Here is a 17,962-nt window from a genome sequence, read left to right on the forward strand (position 1 = left end):
GCCATTTGTATGGTATCTGTTTACCTGACAGGCGAAGCTGCTCAACTTGTCTTTTCATTTCAGCATATGGGGCATCAAGACCATCAGTGAGATGAACGACAACCTTTACAAGAAACACAATTCAGCTTCTTCTTGGTAATTTTAAACTAGTGATGTCCCAACAAAGGTTCGTTGGCCCTAATCATGATCCAAATCCTTTAATATTTGTTATTTGTTGTTAAAGAGTCTGATTCAATACATATTTTCCTAATGTATATTATCTGTCAGCTGTAGGCTACTACATGACCTACATGATCCAAATAATGGATCAAAACTACTAAATTGAGCAGCTTAGATTATTGATATATGACTGAAAGATTAACCGGAAAATGAGAACACTTTTAACTTACTTACATTTACAACAGGTGTCTCACAGTTGTACAATGGTGTTACAAAAGCACCAAAACTACGATGTAACTAATAACAATGTAACACTAGCAGGAAAGATCTTATTGTGATTGGCTTTATATTATTCCCCTGGAATGACAATAATCCAAGATAACTCTGGTTTAAATTGTTTCAGTGACCAACCTTGACAACATCATCCTGTCTGCTTTTGAACCTGTTGGTGTAAGCTGAGATAGTCCTGCCATTGAGGACAAAAGGGCCACGATTCCGCAGGGCTCTGAAGGCCTCAAAGAGCTCATCAGCACTGTCTGTGAAGTCCAGTTGGACCGGCTCAGAGGCGGAGTCCATGGCCAGCATGCCAACTTGCACAGAGGGAATCTGCCCAGATGAACAACTGATGGCTGCCATTTTTGAAATTCTCTGCAAAATGGCACCCATCTTGCTCTGAAGGTTGGTTTGAGCACTGAAGATATTCTGGGCAGAAACATCAAAGCCCACCAACACCTCTATGTTGCAGGCTGTAAAACAGAGTATGGTTTTATCTTAGTCATTTTTGTTGCAAGTTGCAAATAAAGTCCATTAGCAAAAAAAAGTAATAATATCTCTCTTACTTTTTGTAGTTTCTTCCACACCAACACACAGCTTCCCCTTTACTTCATCATCTAAAGTCTCCAGGATTTGCTCATTGAGCTCTGAAAGAAACTGATAGGTGCTTGCTCGAGCCACAGTGGTGGACTCACTTGCTAGGTTTTCTAACTCATTCCCAGTATCACCTACTCCCACAGCAAAGACTCTCACACCTTTGTTCTTCAGACCAAGGGCTGCAGTTTTACTGTCATCGGCTGAGCGTCCTCCAGTGATAACCATTAGGATCTGAGGAGTGCCCTCATCCACCCTACTGCCTTTTTCTTTGGTAAAGTGAACATCTTGAACGTGGCGGATGGCTGCACCAGTGTTGAGTTTCTGTCCACCTTTGTACTCTGCTTTGCCGATGCCGTTTACAATGTCTAGCCTGTTCTTGTATGTGTTGAGGTAGAAGACATCAGTTACATCTGCAGCATAATGTGCCAGGCCAATCCGAAGGTTGTCTCTCTCAGTGAAGAACAGATCAATTAGATTGGTGATAAACGACATCACTTCATTGAAGTTATTCCTGCCTAAGTTAATGGAGCCATCCACCAAAAACACTATATCAGCCTTTTTGGGTGGAGGCAGGTCAGCTATGAGAAGAAAGATAACATATTGAAGAGGATAGGGTAAAGAAAGGAGAAAAAATGGAGAAAAAAACAACTCATTAGATGTTAGCATTCTTATAACATAAAATTAATTTAGCATAAAACGTGTTATCTAAGTATTTGTAATATATGTACAATTTTGCACAACGTACTAGGATTCTCATAGTCTGTGGGTAGTTCCTCTGGGATGGTACCACTCAACCTAGCAATAACCCTCTCCCGGATTGCTGGCAGGCCAGGGAATGTAGGAACCTGAAGAACATCATCTGGGGTGGTGGCAATTTGGGATAGTTGCTTTGTGTTAGCACCACCAGCTCCAACACCAATACAGTTGATCCGGGAGCCCTTAAGCAGAGGTCCATAGATGGAAACGTCTTGGGAGGAACGTCCTCCTGTGAGAACCACAAGATGCTGGGAGGCCTCAGCCAGACGAACACCGGTAGAGGGTTTTAACTCATTCTGTATGACATACTCAATGGCATCAGCCAGATCTGATGACCTGCCAGTCATTTGACGCAGTCTTTTGATAGCAGATATAACAGCCGGCTTGTTGTTATGTGAGTTGAGTGAGAACTCTGTTTTAACACTGTCTGCATACTGGACAACAGCCACACGCACTTGATCAGGCTGCACGTCAAGTTGTTGGACAATGTTGAGGATAAAGTCACGGATATGAGCGATGCCAGAAGCACCTGTAGCGTCTGAGCCATCAATAAGGAAGATGATGTCCTTTCTTCCAAGATTTAGGTTACCTGCAACAAAAACATGACAAAAAGGACGGGAGTTACACAAGAACCTGCATACAAAACATAACAAAACTCCATAACAGAATTGAACTCTGAGGCTTTGTAGTAGTGGAAAAGAGCATTACCACCACACCACCACCACCACCATTGTGCCATGATGCATTTTTCCCAATTGTATGAGGAATGATAAAGTATCACGTTAAAGTAAATGATCAAAACATTAATAATTTATTGCTGTGAGCAGTACAACTTAACAACTTAACAACAACTAAAATTAAATCTTAAACATGGATAGTATTTCTTACCTAAGTCCACTGAGGGAGGACTATAACTATTGATGATATCAGCAGTGGATATTGTTTTGACTGAATCAATGAGCTGTGTCTCCACTCTTGGAAGCTGCTGGAAACTGTCAACTGTATATGCAAGTTCAGGCTTCAGGGAAATCTGTCTCAGTTCATCAGGGTCTGCATTCCTTGAACCAATGGCAAGAGGCGCAACGTGGTTTCTCTTAAGTTGGTCAGCTGCAGTGGATACATCATCTGTAGACTTTCCACCTGTTACTAAAATGAGGAACTGAGGCACACCATCCTCAATGCGGCTTCCTGCTGATCTCTGGTAGATGTTTTTGGACACCCAGTCAAGAGCGCGACCTGTGTTTAGACGGGTCCCACCTTTGCTTCGAAGTCTCATCACAGCCTGACGTACCTCATCTTTGGTGGAGAATTCATTTAGAAGAAATTCTAAATTTGGGTCATCACTGTACTGTACCACTGAAACTCTGACCCTATCCAATCCCACATCCAGCTTCTCGACAACTCTTCTTATCATTTCTCGGATGGAAGGGAACTCGCTGCGCACAGCTGTTGTGCCATCAATTAGAAATACGACGTCCCTCTTTTCTCCTTCTGTGGGTGCTGGTGGGATTGCTGCTCAAAAGTAATGCAAGCAGAGTAACAATATATGATTAACTAACTGGCTACAGAGTTCCTAATAGATACAGAGGACATACACTATGACAGGAAAATTCAAATATATAATTCAAATATCACGTAAAGAACACTGTAAATCACATGCAGAACTAACACGTACTGTAGCGAAATACATGGGATGTGTGTTTGGGCTGCAAGCCATTTTTACATAACATGAATTAATAAAATTGAGCAGAATTACCTTCAACAGTTGGGAATTCTGGACGCATCCTCGCAATGTCATCATCTGATAGTTCAGTAAGAGTGTTGATTAAGTTGTTTTGCACTGTGTACAGGCCAGGGAGGTCATCTATAGTGAAGGCAAAGTTTGGCACGTATGATACCACCTGCAGTTCTGTAGGGTTAATATCCCTGGTCCCAATGCTGAAGGGAAGAACTCTAGACCGTTTGAGGGAAGATGCTGCACGACTGATGTCATCTGTCGAAGACCCACTGGAAACAACAATCACAAACTGCGGTACACCGTCTTCCTTCCTGCTGCCACGCGCTGCCGTCAGCATATCCTGACTGACAAATTGCAAGGCCTGACCCAGATTACGTTGTCTTCCTCCTCGCTGCCTCATTCCAGTGACAGCATTCAATACACCTTCTTTGGTTGTATGTGTATTCAGATGCATGTCAGCCTGAGCAAAGTCACCATACTGGACCACGGCAATCCGGATTTTATTCTCGCCCACATTTAGACTCTCCACAACCCTGCGGATAAACTCCTGGATGATAGGAAATTCCCGTCCAACACCATCAGATCCATCAATAAGGAAAACGACATCCTTCCGGGGGCCATGTGACTCAGCTGAAAGAGAGAGAGAACAGGTAAAATTATGTTACCTAGGGTAGGTAGTGCTGTTATAGAAATGATCATTGTTGAACTGTAAGCTTAACTTAAACTTAAACCATATACATACAGTATTTTTTTATTCTTTTTTTGTGAAACTATATTCTGAAATGTCCTCATTGCAAGAAGACCTTGTAAACTGTGGTCAACGGCGTCCTCTTACAGCGTAAATTCAGGATGAAAATCACTGAAAAGTAAAATTGCTTGAAAAATAATATTGGTGAATGTAATGATGTCAGACAAAGCATGTCAAGTGTCAACCACCCAGAATGCACACATAAGATTGGACAGCATCTGCTGAATGGACTATCTGCTCAATGAAAACACCAGCAGCCAGTAGTCATTTAAAATAAACACTACAATAAATCATAAACTAATAATTTTATTGCCAGATAAGTTTCCCTATACTTCTAATGATACAGACAGACTTTTTCTTTGGTTAAATGAAGATTGTATTTACAATATTTGTCATGTCATCCCAGTCTGAAACATGGATATAGGAAATGTATCACTCATCACTCATTATCCTGTGCTGCCATTTTAAATTATGGTACTAACATTTCCAACAAAACATTTGCGGTCATACTTTTGTGGACTAAAACTTTTTTTCCCCTTTGTGAATACAGGGAAATTTGTCAATGGGACTATTCATGATGAAATCAATGTCCTGTCATTCAGTGCATCATTGACAAAATGAAACAGTCAAAAAGATATGATAAGATTAAGGAAGACTATTCTGCACTGCGTAAATGAACAAAGACATGCTTCCTGAAAATACTACCAGAATTGGAAAGAATATTGAGATTAAAAGGTAGACTCTTCAAGACAAACATGGGAGAAAATCATTATACTAAGGCACACTAACACAGATTCAAGTCAGAAAGATATCCATGTGTGACACTGTGAGATGAATGCTGTAACATTGCTTGTGTTTTATGAAGTCTTAGGATCAAGAGTGCTGATCTTTTTCCTTTTCTTGACCAAAAGAAAATACTTTTATCTATGCCAAAAACAAAGTGAGTTCCGGATTGAAAATTCAAAAGTAGAAAATAGATTGCCATACATTAAAAAGTAAAACTGCAAATGGGAGGGTTAGTTACGTGAAGCAGTAATGCATGCAAAAGTGGAAAATACAACAGTAATTGTTGTGATATGGACATCACCATTTTTGAGCACACCATCAGAATGCATTGAAAGTATACCACAATGATCATTTTGGAATACAGTTGAACGGGATGCCACCACAGACTTGTACTACAGTAATTAGCCCTGGGAATGCAGTATCTCTCACATTAACTACGGTAATACTGAGTAATAACAGCAAACTTTTGGTTCCATGTGATTATATCAAGAAAATGCTTGATAATACTAAGCTATATGGCTGCACTTAAATTGGAAAATCATCTAAATTGATTTTACATCAATGTATATGTTTTTAGCATTAATTGAATTGAACTTTCAAGTTTATGCTACTCAGAATAGATCCATCGCTTGTGAACGGTGGATGGAAAATTGTTGATTTGTTTAAAAAAGGTTTGAAATAGTGTTTAATAGTGTGAAACAGACTTTCTAGAGATGTCCTTCCAGTGTTACGTTTGCCCAAAGTGACAAGATTACTAAATTGCGAGATGAATAAGTTTGGTGGTTTGGAGGCATTCACATGGTTTTGAGTCATATGTTCAGCATAATGTCTGAAACCATTTGAGTACCAGCAACGCACTTTGTATTTCCTAATGTGAAAAAATCTCAAGAAAAGATCAATATCACTACATCTAAATAATTTTATATTGATCGTGTTGCCCTGCTTATTAACATACCAGGAAAAGTTGGTGGCTCTTCTGTGACGTCAGTAACCACAGCCTCTACGGAGGACTGGAGTTGCTGTTGGACACTGGGCAGGTCAGTCAATTCAGAAATGGACAGGGCATGACTGGGATCGTGGGATATCGTCTGCAGTTCTCTAATATTAGAGTTTCTGGTTCCAATAGCAAAGGTGAAGACACCCAGCTGTTTGAGAGCAGAAGCCGGGGCATCAACAGTATCAAAAGACCTTCCACCAGTTAGCAATATTAGCACTTGTGGAACTCCATCCAGACGCCTGCTTCCAGCAGAGGTTGTGAAGACATTATCCCTCAAGTACTGGAGAGCTATGCCAGTCTTGAGGGGTCTTCCACCTTTGTGACTCAAACCTCTGACCGTGTCAAGGATCTCGCCTTTTGTCGTATACGTGTTCAGATAAAACTGGACAGCTGGGTCTCTGCTGTACTGAACCACTGAGACACGGTCTTTATTGTCATCCAGGCTGAGTGTCTCTACTATTCTTTGGACAAAGTCTCGCATAGCTGGGAATCCTCTTCTAGTACCGTCAGATCCATCCAACAAAAACACAACATCCTTTCCTGGTAGCTGTCTCTCCACTATGGAAGATAAAATTTGAGACATATTTAGGTTGATGTAACAAATGTTTCCTGTGTAGAAGTTGGATGACCTAAGTTAGCCTCAATATTTGCAATTTACTAACGCTGGCACGGCTGTTCAGTCAAAATGCCACTGGCTGACCTCAACTCAGTAAAGAACACTGTAAAACACTTGAATTTGCGTGCTGCCATCATCTTGGAAGGTTAAATTCAGTCACTCTCTTACCAGTTACTGTTGGTGTAATGGGCGTGGCCCTCACTAGCACTCTGCTCATCACAGCCGAGAGCTGTTCTTGGACACCGGGGAGGTCAGTAAACTCAGTCACTGACAGGGCGTAAGTGGGGTCATACGATATTTTCTGCAGCTCTCTACTGTCAGAGCCCTTTGTTCCAATGCCAATCACAGAGATGCCCTGCTGTTTGAGAGCGGCAGCTGGGGCATCAACATTGTCAGAAGACCTTCCACCATTTAGCATGATTAGCATCTGTGGAACACCTTGCAGACGCCTGCTCCCGGAGGAGTTTGTAAAGACATTGTCCCTGACATACTGGAGGGCTGCCCCGGTGTTGAGGAATCTGCCCCCTCTGTGTCTCAGCCGTCTGATCGAATCCACAATGTCCTCTTTTGCGGTGTGTGTTTTCAGATAGAAACTGACCTCTGCATCTCTGCTGTACTGGACCACAGAGACGCGGTCTTTGTTTTCTCCCACATTCAGTTTCTCTACCACTCTCTCAGCGAGATCACGCATGGCTGGGAAGCCATTCCTTGCGCCATCAGAGTCATCCAAAAGGAATACGATATCTCGCCCGGTAGTGTCAACTGAGAAAGGACAGGAAGGCAAGAAAATAAAAACCTTTGCAAAACGTACTTTGCTAGACTAATCATCCATTGGCGGCCTATTTCTTGTCACTAACTACCACTGACTACTTTAACTTCAAACAGCAGGTAAGCACACCGCCACCTCTGTTTCTGTGCACACCTGGAGCTAAACAACTATCATATTTGATTTATTTGCCCTAGCGTAGGTAAAACAAGTCAGGTAGCCTTTCAGGCCAGGAAGAGGCATTGCTTATTAACATACCAGGAACAGTTGGTGGCTCTTCGGTGACGTCAGTAACCACAGCCTCTACGGAGGACTGGAGTTGCTGTTGGACACTGGGCAGGTCAGTCAATTCAGAAACGGACAGGGCATGACTGGGATCGTGGGATATCGTCTGCAGTTCTCTAATATTAGAGTTTCTGGTTCCAATAGCAAAGGTCAAGACACCCAGCTGTTTGAGAGCAGAAGCCGGGACATCAACAGTGTCAAAAGACCTTCCACCAGTTAGCAATATTAGGACTTGTGGAACCCCACCCAGACGCCTGCTTCCAGCAGAGGCTGTGAAGACATTATCCCTCAAGTACTGGAGAGCTGCCCCAGTCCTGAGGGGGCTTCCACCTTTGTGACTCAAACCTCTGACCGTGTCAAGGATCTCGTCTTTTGTCGTGTATGTGTTCAGATAAAACTGGACAGCTGGGTCTCTGCTGTATTGAACCACTGAGACACGGTCTTTACTGTCATCCACGCTGAGTGTCTCTACTATTCTTTGGACAAAGTCTCGCATAGCTGGGAATCCTCTTCTAGTACCGTCAGAGCCATCCAACAAAAACACAACATCCTTTCCTGGTGGCTGTCTCTCCACTATGGAAGATAAAATTTGAGACATATTTAGGTTGATGTATCAAATGTTTCCTGTGTAGAAGTTGGATGACCTAAGTTAGCCTCAATATTTGCAATTTACTAACGCTGGCACGGCTGTTCAGTCAAAATGCCACTGGCTGACCTCAACTCAGTAAAGAACACTGTAAAACACTTGAATTTGCATGCTGCCATCATCTTGGAAGGTTAAATTCAGTCACTCTCTTACCAGTTACTGTTGGTGTAATGGGCGTGGCCCTCACTAGCACTCTGCCCATCACAGCCGAGAGCTGTTCTTGGACACCGGGGAGGTCAGTAAACTCAGTCACTGACAGGGCGTAAGTAGGGTCATACGATATTTTCTGCAGCTCTCTACTGTCAGAGCCCTTTGTTCCAATGCCAATCACAGAGATGCCCTGCTGTTTGAGAGCGGCAGCTGGGGCATCAACATTGTCAGAAGACCTTCCACCATTTAGCAGGATTAGCATCTGTGGAACACCTTGCAGGCGCCTGCTCCCGGAGGAGTTTGTAAAGACATTGTCCCTGACATACTGGAGGGCTGCCCCGGTGTTGAGGAATCTGCCCCCTCTGTGTCTCAGCCGTCTGATCGAATCCACAATGTCCTCTTTTGCGGTGTGTGTTTTCAGATAGAAACTGACCTCTGCATCTCTGCTGTACTGGACCACAGAGACGCGGTCTTTGTTTTCTCCCACATTCAGTTTCTCTACCACTCTCTCAGCGAGATCACGCATGGCTGGGAAGCCATTCCTTGCGCCATCAGAGTCATCCAAAAGGAATACGATATCTCGCCCGGTAGTGTCAACTGAGAAAGGACAGGAAGGCAAGAAAATAAAAACCTTTGCAAAACGTACTTTGCTAGACTAATCATCCATTGGCGGCCTATTTCTTGTCACTAACTACCACTGACTACTTTAACTTCAAACAGCAGGTAAGCACACCGCCACCTCTGTTTCTGTGCACACCTGGAGCTAAACAACTATCATATTTGATTTATTTGCCCTAGCGTAGGTAAAACAAGTCAGGTAGCCTTTCAGGCCAGGAAGAGGCATTGCTTATTAACATACCAGGAACAGTTGGTGGCTCTTCGGTGACGTCAGTAACCACAGCCTCTACGGAGGACTGGAGTTGCTGTTGGACACTGGGCAGGTCAGTCAATTCAGAAACGGACAGGGCATGAGTGGGATCGTGGGATATCGTCTGCAGTTCTCTAATATCAGAGTTTCTGGTTCCAATTGCAAAGGTCAAGACACCCAGCTGTTTGAGAGCAGAAGCCGGGGCATCAACAGTGTCAAAAGACCTTCCACCAGTTAGCAATATTAGCACTTGTGGAACCCCATCCAGACGCCTGCTTCCAGCAGAGGCTGTGAAGACATTATCCCTCAAGTACTGGAGAGCTGCCCCAGTCCTGAGGGGGCTTCCACCTTTGTGACTCAAACCTCTGACCGTGTCAAGGATCTCGTCTTTTGTCGTGTATGTGTTCAGATAAAACTGGACAGCTGAGTCTCTGCTGTATTGAACCACTGAGACACGGTCTTTACTGTCATCCACGCTGAGTGTCTCTACTATTCTTTGGACAAAGTCTCGCATAGCTGGGAATCCTCTTCTAGTACCGTCAGAGCCATCCAACAAAAACACAACATCCTTTCCTGGTGGCTGTCTCTCCACTATGGAAGATAAAATTTGAGACATATTTAGGTTGATGTATCAAATGTTTCCTGTGTAGAAGTTGGATGACCTAAGTTAGCCTCAATATTTGCAATTTACTAACGCTGGCACGGCTGTTCAGTCAAAATGCCACTGGCTGACCTCAACTCAGTAAAGAACACTGTAAAACACTTGAATTTGCATGCTGCCATCATCTTGGAAGGTTAAATTCAGTCACTCTCTTACCAGTTACTGTTGGTGTAATGGGCGTGGCCCTCACTAGCACTCTGCTCATCACAGCCGAGAGCTGTTCTTGGACACCGGGGAGGTCAGTAAACTCAGTCACTGACAGGGCGTAAGTAGGGTCAAACGATATTTTCTGCAGCTCTCTACTGTCAGAGCCCTTTGTTCCAATGCCAATCACAGAGATGCCCTGCTGTTTGAGAGCGGCAGCTGGGGCATCAACATTGTCAGAAGACCTTCCACCATTTAGCAGGATTAGCATCTGTGGAACACCTTGCAGGCGCCTGCTCCCGGAGGAGTTTGTAAAGACATTGTCCCTGACATACTGGAGGGCTGCCCCGGTGTTGAGGAATCTGCCCCCTCTGTGTCTCAGCCGTCTGATCGAATCCACAATGTCCTCTTTTGCGGTGTGTGTTTTCAGATAGAAACTGACCTCTGCATCTCTGCTGTACTGGACCACAGAGACGCGGTCTTTGTTTTCTCCCACATTCAGTTTCTCTACCACTCTCTCAGCGAGATCACGCATGGCTGGGAAGCCATTCCTTGTGCCATCAGAGTCATCCAAAAGGAATACGATATCTCGCCTGGGAGTGTCAACTGAGAAAGGACAGGAAGGCAAGAAAATAAAAACCTTTGCAAAACGTACTTTGCTAGACTAATCATCCATTGGCGGCCTATTTCTTGTCACTAACTACCACTGACTACTTTAACTTCAAACAGCAGGTAAGCACACCGCCACCTCTGTTTCTGTGCACACCTGGAGCTAAACAACTATCATATTTGATTTATTTGCCCTAGCGTAGGTAAAACAAGTCAGGTAGCCTTTCAGGCCAGGAAGAGGCATTGCTTATTAACATACCGGGAACAGTTGGTGGCTCTTCGGTGACGTCAGTAACCACAGCCTCTACGGAGGACTGGAGTTGCTGTTGGACACTGGGCAGGTCAGTCAATTCAGAAACGGACAGGGCATGACTGGGATCGTGGGATATCGTCTGCAGTTCTCTAATATTAGAGTTTCTGGTTCCAATAGCAAAGGTCAGGACACCCAGCTGTTTGAGAGCAGAAGCCGGGGCATCAACAGTGTCAAAAGACCTTCCACCAGTTAGCAATATTAGCACTTGTGGAACCCCATCCAGACGCCTGCTTCCAGCAGAGGCTGTGAAGACATTATCCCTCAAGTACTGGAGAGCTGCCCCAGTCCTGAGGGGGCTTCCACCTTTGTGACTCAAACCTCTGACCGTGTCAAGGATCTCGTCTTTTGTCGTGTATGTGTTCAGATAAAACTGGACAGCTGAGTCTCTGCTGTATTGAACCACTGAGACACGGTCTTTACTGTCATCCACGCTGAGTGTCTCTACTATTCTTTGGACAAAGTCTCGCATAGCTGGGAATCCTCTTCTAGTACCGTCAGAGCCATCCAACAAAAACACAACATCCTTTCCTGGTGGCTGTCTCTCCACTATGGAAGATAAAATTTGAGACATATTTAGGTTGATGTATCAAATGTTTCCTGTGTAGAAGTTGGATGACCTAAGTTAGCCTCAATATTTGCAATTTACTAACGCTGGCACGGCTGTTCAGTCAAAATGCCACTGGCTGACCTCAACTCAGTAAAGAGCACTGTAAAACACTTGAATTTGCATGCTGCCATCATCTTGGAAGGTTAAATTCAGTCACTCTCTTACCAGTTACTGTTGGTGTAATGGGCGTGGCCCTCACTAGCACTCTGCCCATCACAGCCGAGAGCTGTTCTTGGACAGCGGGGAGGTCAGTAAACTCAGTCACTGACAGGGCGTAAGTAGGGTCATACGATATTTTCTGCAGCTCTCTACTGTCAGAGCCCTTTGTTCCAATGCCAATCACAGAGATGCCCTGCTGTTTGAGAGCGGCAGCTGGGGCATCAACATTGTCAGAAGACCTTCCACCATTTAGCAGGATTAGCATCTGTGGAACACCTTGCAGGCGCCTGCTCCCGGAGGAGTTTGTAAAGACATTGTCCCTGACATACTGGAGGGCTGCCCCGGTGTTGAGGAATCTGCCCCCTCTGTGTCTCAGCCGTCTGATCGAATCCACAATGTCCTCTTTTGCGGTGTGTGTTTTCAGATAGAAACTGACCTCTGCATCTCTGCTGTACTGGACCACAGAGACGCGGTCTTTGTTTTCTCCCACATTCAGTTTCTCTACCACTCTCTCAGCGAGATCACGCATGGCTGGGAAGCCATTCCTTGCGCCATCAGAGTCATCCAAAAGGAATACGATATCTCGCCCGGTAGTGTCAACTGAGAAAGGACAGGAAGGCAAGAAAATAAAAACCTTTGCAAAACGTACTTTGCTAGACTAATCATCCATTGGCGGCCTATTTCTTGTCACTAACTACCACTGACTACTTTAACTTCAAACAGCAGGTAAGCACACCGCCACCTCTGTTTCTGTGCACACCTGGAGCTAAACAACTATCATATTTGATTTATTTGCCCTAGCGTAGGTAAAACAAGTCAGGTAGCCTTTCAGGCCAGGAAGAGGCATTGCTTATTAACATACCAGGAACAGTTGGTGGCTCTTCGGTGACGTCAGTAACCACAGCCTCTACGGAGGACTGGAGTTGCTGTTGGACACTGGGCAGGTCAGTCAATTCAGAAACGGACAGGGCATGAGTGGGATCGTGGGATATCGTCTGCAGTTCTCTAATATCAGAGTTTCTGGTTCCAATTGCAAAGGTCAAGACACCCAGCTGTTTGAGAGCAGAAGCCGGGGCATCAACAGTGTCAAAAGACCTTCCACCAGTTAGCAATATTAGCACTTGTGGAACCCCATCCAGACGCCTGCTTCCAGCAGAGGCTGTGAAGACATTATCCCTCAAGTACTGGAGAGCTGCCCCAGTCCTGAGGGGGCTTCCACCTTTGTGACTCAAACCTCTGACCGTGTCAAGGATCTCGTCTTTTGTCGTGTATGTGTTCAGATAAAACTGGACAGCTGAGTCTCTGCTGTATTGAACCACTGAGACACGGTCTTTACTGTCATCCACGCTGAGTGTCTCTACTATTCTTTGGACAAAGTCTCGCATAGCTGGGAATCCTCTTCTAGTACCGTCAGAGCCATCCAACAAAAACACAACATCCTTTCCTGGTGGCTGTCTCTCCACTATGGAAGATAAAATTTGAGACATATTTAGGTTGATGTATCAAATGTTTCCTGTGTAGAAGTTGGATGACCTAAGTTAGCCTCAATATTTGCAATTTACTAACGCTGGCACGGCTGTTCAGTCAAAATGCCACTGGCTGACCTCAACTCAGTAAAGAACACTGTAAAACACTTGAATTTGCATGCTGCCATCATCTTGGAAGGTTAAATTCAGTCACTCTCTTACCAGTTACTGTTGGTGTAATGGGCGTGGCCCTCACTAGCACTCTGCTCATCACAGCCGAGAGCTGTTCTTGGACACCGGGGAGGTCAGTAAACTCAGTCACTGACAGGGCGTAAGTAGGGTCAAACGATATTTTCTGCAGCTCTCTACTGTCAGAGCCCTTTGTTCCAATGCCAATCACAGAGATGCCCTGCTGTTTGAGAGCGGCAGCTGGGGCATCAACATTGTCAGAAGACCTTCCACCATTTAGCAGGATTAGCATCTGTGGAACACCTTGCAGGCGCCTGCTCCCGGAGGAGTTTGTAAAGACATTGTCCCTGACATACTGGAGGGCTGCCCCGGTGTTGAGGAATCTGCCCCCTCTGTGTCTCAGCCGTCTGATCGAATCCACAATGTCCTCTTTTGCGGTGTGTGTTTTCAGATAGAAACTGACCTCTGCATCTCTGCTGTACTGGACCACAGAGACGCGGTCTTTGTTTTCTCCCACATTCAGTTTCTCTACCACTCTCTCAGCGAGATCACGCATGGCTGGGAAGCCATTCCTTGTGCCATCAGAGTCATCCAAAAGGAATACGATATCTCGCCTGGGAGTGTCAACTGAGAAAGGACAGGAAGGCAAGAAAATAAAAACCTTTGCAAAACGTACTTTGCTAGACTAATCATCCATTGGCGGCCTATTTCTTGTCACTAACTACCACTGACTACTTTAACTTCAAACAGCAGGTAAGCACACCGCCACCTCTGTTTCTGTGCACACCTGGAGCTAAACAACTATCATATTTGATTTATTTGCCCTAGCGTAGGTAAAACAAGTCAGGTAGCCTTTCAGGCCAGGAAGAGGCATTGCTTATTAACATACCGGGAACAGTTGGTGGCTCTTCGGTGACGTCAGTAACCACAGCCTCTACGGAGGACTGGAGTTGCTGTTGGACACTGGGCAGGTCAGTCAATTCAGAAACGGACAGGGCATGACTGGGATCGTGGGATATCGTCTGCAGTTCTCTAATATTAGAGTTTCTGGTTCCAATAGCAAAGGTCAGGACACCCAGCTGTTTGAGAGCAGAAGCCGGGGCATCAACAGTGTCAAAAGACCTTCCACCAGTTAGCAATATTAGCACTTGTGGAACCCCATCCAGACGCCTGCTTCCAGCAGAGGCTGTGAAGACATTATCCCTCAAGTACTGGAGAGCTGCCCCAGTCCTGAGGGGGCTTCCACCTTTGTGACTCAAACCTCTGACCGTGTCAAGGATCTCGTCTTTTGTCGTGTATGTGTTCAGATAAAACTGGACAGCTGAGTCTCTGCTGTATTGAACCACTGAGACACGGTCTTTACTGTCATCCACGCTGAGTGTCTCTACTATTCTTTGGACAAAGTCTCGCATAGCTGGGAATCCTCTTCTAGTACCGTCAGAGCCATCCAACAAAAACACAACATCCTTTCCTGGTGGCTGTCTCTCCACTATGGAAGATAAAATTTGAGACATATTTAGGTTGATGTATCAAATGTTTCCTGTGTAGAAGTTGGATGACCTAAGTTAGCCTCAATATTTGCAATTTACTAACGCTGGCACGGCTGTTCAGTCAAAATGCCACTGGCTGACCTCAACTCAGTAAAGAGCACTGTAAAACACTTGAATTTGCATGCTGCCATCATCTTGGAAGGTTAAATTCAGTCACTCTCTTACCAGTTACTGTTGGTGTAATGGGCGTGGCCCTCACTAGCACTCTGCTCATCACAGCCGAGAGCTGTTCTTGGACACCGGGGAGGTCAGTAAACTCAGTCACTGACAGGGCGTAAGTAGGGTCAAACGATATTTTCTGCAGCTCTCTACTGTCAGAGCCCTTTGTTCCAATGCCAATCACAGAGATGCCCTGCTGTTTGAGAGCGGCAGCTGGGGCATCAACATTGTCAGAAGACCTTCCACCATTTAGCAGGATTAGCATCTGTGGAACACCTTGCAGGCGCCTGCTCCCGGAGGAGTTTGTAAAGACATTGTCCCTGACATACTGGAGGGCTGCCCCGGTGTTGAGGAATCTGCCCCCTCTGTGTCTCAGCCGTCTGATCGAATCCACAATGTCCTCTTTTGCGGTGTGTGTTTTCAGATAGAAACTGACCTCTGCATCTCTGCTGTACTGGACCACAGAGACGCGGTCTTTGTTTTCTCCCACATTCAGTTTCTCTACCACTCTCTCAGCGAGATCACGCATGGCTGGGAAGCCATTCCTTGCGCCATCAGAGTCATCCAAAAGGAATACGATATCTCGCCTGGTAGTGTCAACTGAGAAAGGACAGGAAGGCAAGAAAATAAAAACCTTTGCAAAACGTACTTTGCTAGACTAATCATCCATTGGCGGCCTATTTCTTGTCACTAACTACCACTGACTACTTTAACTTCAAACAGCAGGTAAGCACACCGCCACCTCTGTTTCTGTGCACACCTGGAGCTAAACAACTATCATATTTGATTTATTTGCCCTAGCGTAGGTAAAACAAGTCAGGTAGCCTTTCAGGCCAGGAAGAGGCATTGCTTATTAACATACCGGGAACAGTTGGTGGCTCTTCGGTGACGTCAGTAACCACAGCCTCTACGGAGGACTGGAGTTGCTGTTGGACACTGGGCAGGTCAGTCAATTCAGAAACGGACAGGGCATGACTGGGATCGTGGGATATCGTCTGCAGTTCTCTAATATTAGAGTTTCTGGTTCCAATAGCAAAGGTCAGGACACCCAGCTGTTTGAGAGCAGAAGCCGGGGCATCAACAGTGTCAAAAGACCTTCCACCAGTTAGCAATATTAGCACTTGTGGAACCCCATCCAGACGCCTGCTTCCAGCAGAGGCTGTGAAGACATTATCCCTCAAGTACTGGAGAGCTGCCCCAGTCCTGAGGGGGCTTCCACCTTTGTGACTCAAACCTCTGACCGTGTCAAGGATCTCGTCTTTTGTCGTGTATGTGTTCAGATAAAACTGGACAGCTGAGTCTCTGCTGTATTGAACCACTGAGACACGGTCTTTACTGTCATCCACGCTGAGTGTCTCTACTATTCTTTGGACAAAGTCTCGCATAGCTGGGAATCCTCTTCTAGTACCGTCAGAGCCATCCAACAAAAACACAACATCCTTTCCTGGTGGCTGTCTCTCCACTATGGAAGATAAAATTTGAGACATATTTAGGTTGATGTATCAAATGTTTCCTGTGTAGAAGTTGGATGACCTAAGTTAGCCTCAATATTTGCAATTTACTAACGCTGGCACGGCTGTTCAGTCAAAATGCCACTGGCTGAACTCAACTCAGTAAAGAACACTGTAAAACACTTGAATTTGCATGCTGCCATCATCTTGGAAGGTTAAATTCAGTCACTCTCTTACCAGTTACTGTTGGTGTAATGGGCGTGGCCCTCACTAGCACTCTGCTCATCACAGCCGAGAGCTGTTCTTGGACACCGGGGAGGTCAGTAAACTCAGTCACTGACAGGGCGTAAGTAGGGTCAAACGATATTTTCTGCAGCTCTCTACTGTCAGAGCCCTTTGTTCCAATGCCAATCACAGAGATGCCCTGCTGTTTGAGAGCGGCAGCTGGGGCATCAACATTGTCAGAAGACCTTCCACCATTTAGCAGGATTAGCATCTGTGGAACACCTTGCAGGCGCCTGCTCCCGGAGGAGTTTGTAAAGACATTGTCCCTGACATACTGGAGGGCTGCCCCGGTGTTGAGGAATCTGCCCCCTCTGTGTCTCAGCCGTCTGATCGAATCCACAATGTCCTCTTTTGCGGTGTGTGTTTTCAGATAGAAACTGACCTCTGCATCTCTGCTGTACTGGACCACAGAGACGCGGTCTTTGTTTTCTCCCACATTCAGTTTCTCTACCACTCTCTCAGCGAGATCACGCATGGCTGGGAAGCCATTCCTTGTGCCATCAGAGTCATCCAAAAGGAATACGATATCTCGCCTGGTAGTGTCAACTGAGAAAGGACAGGAAGGCAAGAAAATAAAAACCTTTGCAAAACGTACTTTGCTAGACTAATCATCCATTGGCGGCCTATTTCTTGTCACTAACTACCACTGACTACTTTAACTTCAAACAGCAGGTAAGCACACCGCCACCTCTGTTTCTGTGCACACCTGGAGCTAAACAACTATCATATTTGATTTATTTGCCCTAGCGTAGGTAAAACAAGTCAGGTAGCCTTTCAGGCCAGGAAGAGGCATTGCTTATTAACATACCGGGAACAGTTGGTGGCTCTTCGGTGACGTCAGTAACCACAGCCTCTACGGAGGACTGGAGTTGCTGTTGGACACTGGGCAGGTCAGTCAATTCAGAAACGGACAGGGCATGACTGGGATCGTGGGATATCGTCTGCAGTTCTCTAATATTAGAGTTTCTGGTTCCAATAGCAAAG

At 45.3% G+C, this 17,962-nt stretch overlaps 1 protein-coding gene across 1 annotated transcript in view; it reads right to left on the reverse strand.

Annotated features, from left to right (window-relative positions):
- Window positions 1-17,962, reverse strand: part of col6a3 (collagen, type VI, alpha 3) — a 91,944-nt gene that overhangs the window by 14,663 nt on the left and 59,319 nt on the right. Inside the window, exons 6-11 of the mRNA XM_070837620.1 lie at window positions 3,542-4,153; window positions 2,674-3,297; window positions 1,775-2,374; window positions 999-1,607; window positions 571-905; window positions 25-103 (exon numbers count right to left, since the gene is read on the reverse strand). Coding sequence (XP_070693721.1) covers window positions 25-103; window positions 571-905; window positions 999-1,607; window positions 1,775-2,374; window positions 2,674-3,297; window positions 3,542-4,153 — 2,859 coding nt within the window. The remainder of the gene's footprint in view (window positions 1-24; window positions 104-570; window positions 906-998; window positions 1,608-1,774; window positions 2,375-2,673; window positions 3,298-3,541; window positions 4,154-17,962) is intronic.

This window comes from Pempheris klunzingeri, chromosome 10, assembly GCF_042242105.1.
Source record: "Pempheris klunzingeri isolate RE-2024b chromosome 10, fPemKlu1.hap1, whole genome shotgun sequence".
Lineage (NCBI taxonomy): Eukaryota > Metazoa > Chordata > Actinopteri > Acropomatiformes > Pempheridae > Pempheris > Pempheris klunzingeri.